At 35.0% G+C, this 861-nt stretch overlaps 1 protein-coding gene across 1 annotated transcript; it reads left to right on the top strand.

Moving 5' to 3' along the window:
* Window positions 1-174: 174 nt before the first annotated feature.
* Window positions 175-857, top strand: Tsp_16004 (conserved hypothetical protein; the record flags this gene model as incomplete). Its single annotated transcript, XM_003366381.1, has 1 exon — window positions 175-857. A coding segment is annotated over exon 1 (683 nt), but the record flags the coding sequence as incomplete, so codon positions are not given.
* Window positions 858-861: the final 4 nt, after the last annotated feature.

Raw genomic sequence — 861 nt, 5'->3', positions numbered from 1 at the left:
AAAATTTTTTCGCCCCGGATGGAGGGGTTAAATTCCCAATGGAGCCAATTAAAATAGGGACAAAAATTTTGTTCCCAGAACTGATCAAAGTTTAGTTTAAAAGTTTCCCCCATTCGTATTGGTTTAAATTAAACAAACATTAAAAACAGTATATTTATTTTAAAGTAAAAGTTTATGATTACCAAGACAAACAATAATGTTGGTCGTATTTTGGTAAAGCAGTTGGAAACGATTGCATTATCGATAAGTGGAAGAATGGCAAAGAAAACAGTTTCGGTGCCAGTTGTTCACAAAGAAATTGGAAAAGAGGACTTGCCAAAGCGTGATTTTAAAATTTTGACAAAATTTCGTCAAGAAAATGTGAGTGGATTGGAGAAAGTCGATCGCATCATACCAGCAGTGAAAGATATTATTAGTATCAAAGAAAATTGCAAAGCGGCAGCAGAAAATGCGTTGGATCAATTGAATCAGCAAGATATCCATAAAGAAAATGTTCACCTTCTTCTGGAGAAGAGAATAATTGAATATTGTCAGTGTATGCGTGATCATCAAGAACAAGAACTGTTAAAAATTGGGATTACTGAAAAGCTGCACGACTGTTTGTCATTATTTGAAAGCGTATTGCAAATGCTTGGACTGGAATACTGCAAAGATGCAGTGCAAAGATCATCTGTTGGGATTGCTTTGCCACGGTTGTTGGAGAATTTTAAAAATTTGCTTCGTCATCATAAGAATGTTGATTTGCTAACAACCCATGAAGATGTTGACAAAGTGCTGAAGAAAGATGTGGATGAGTTGAACGAAAAGATCAAAATACAAGAGGAAAATAACGCTAAACTGCGCTTTGTTGTTCATATGTTC

The sequence above is a fragment of the Trichinella spiralis genome (genome assembly GCF_000181795.1).
Source record: "Trichinella spiralis strain ISS 195 chromosome Unknown Scfld6093, whole genome shotgun sequence".
Classification (NCBI taxonomy): Eukaryota; Metazoa; Nematoda; class Enoplea; order Trichinellida; family Trichinellidae; genus Trichinella; species Trichinella spiralis.
The sequence above is the reverse complement of the archived record's forward strand: the minus strand, read 5'-3'. Positions and strand labels throughout refer to the sequence as shown.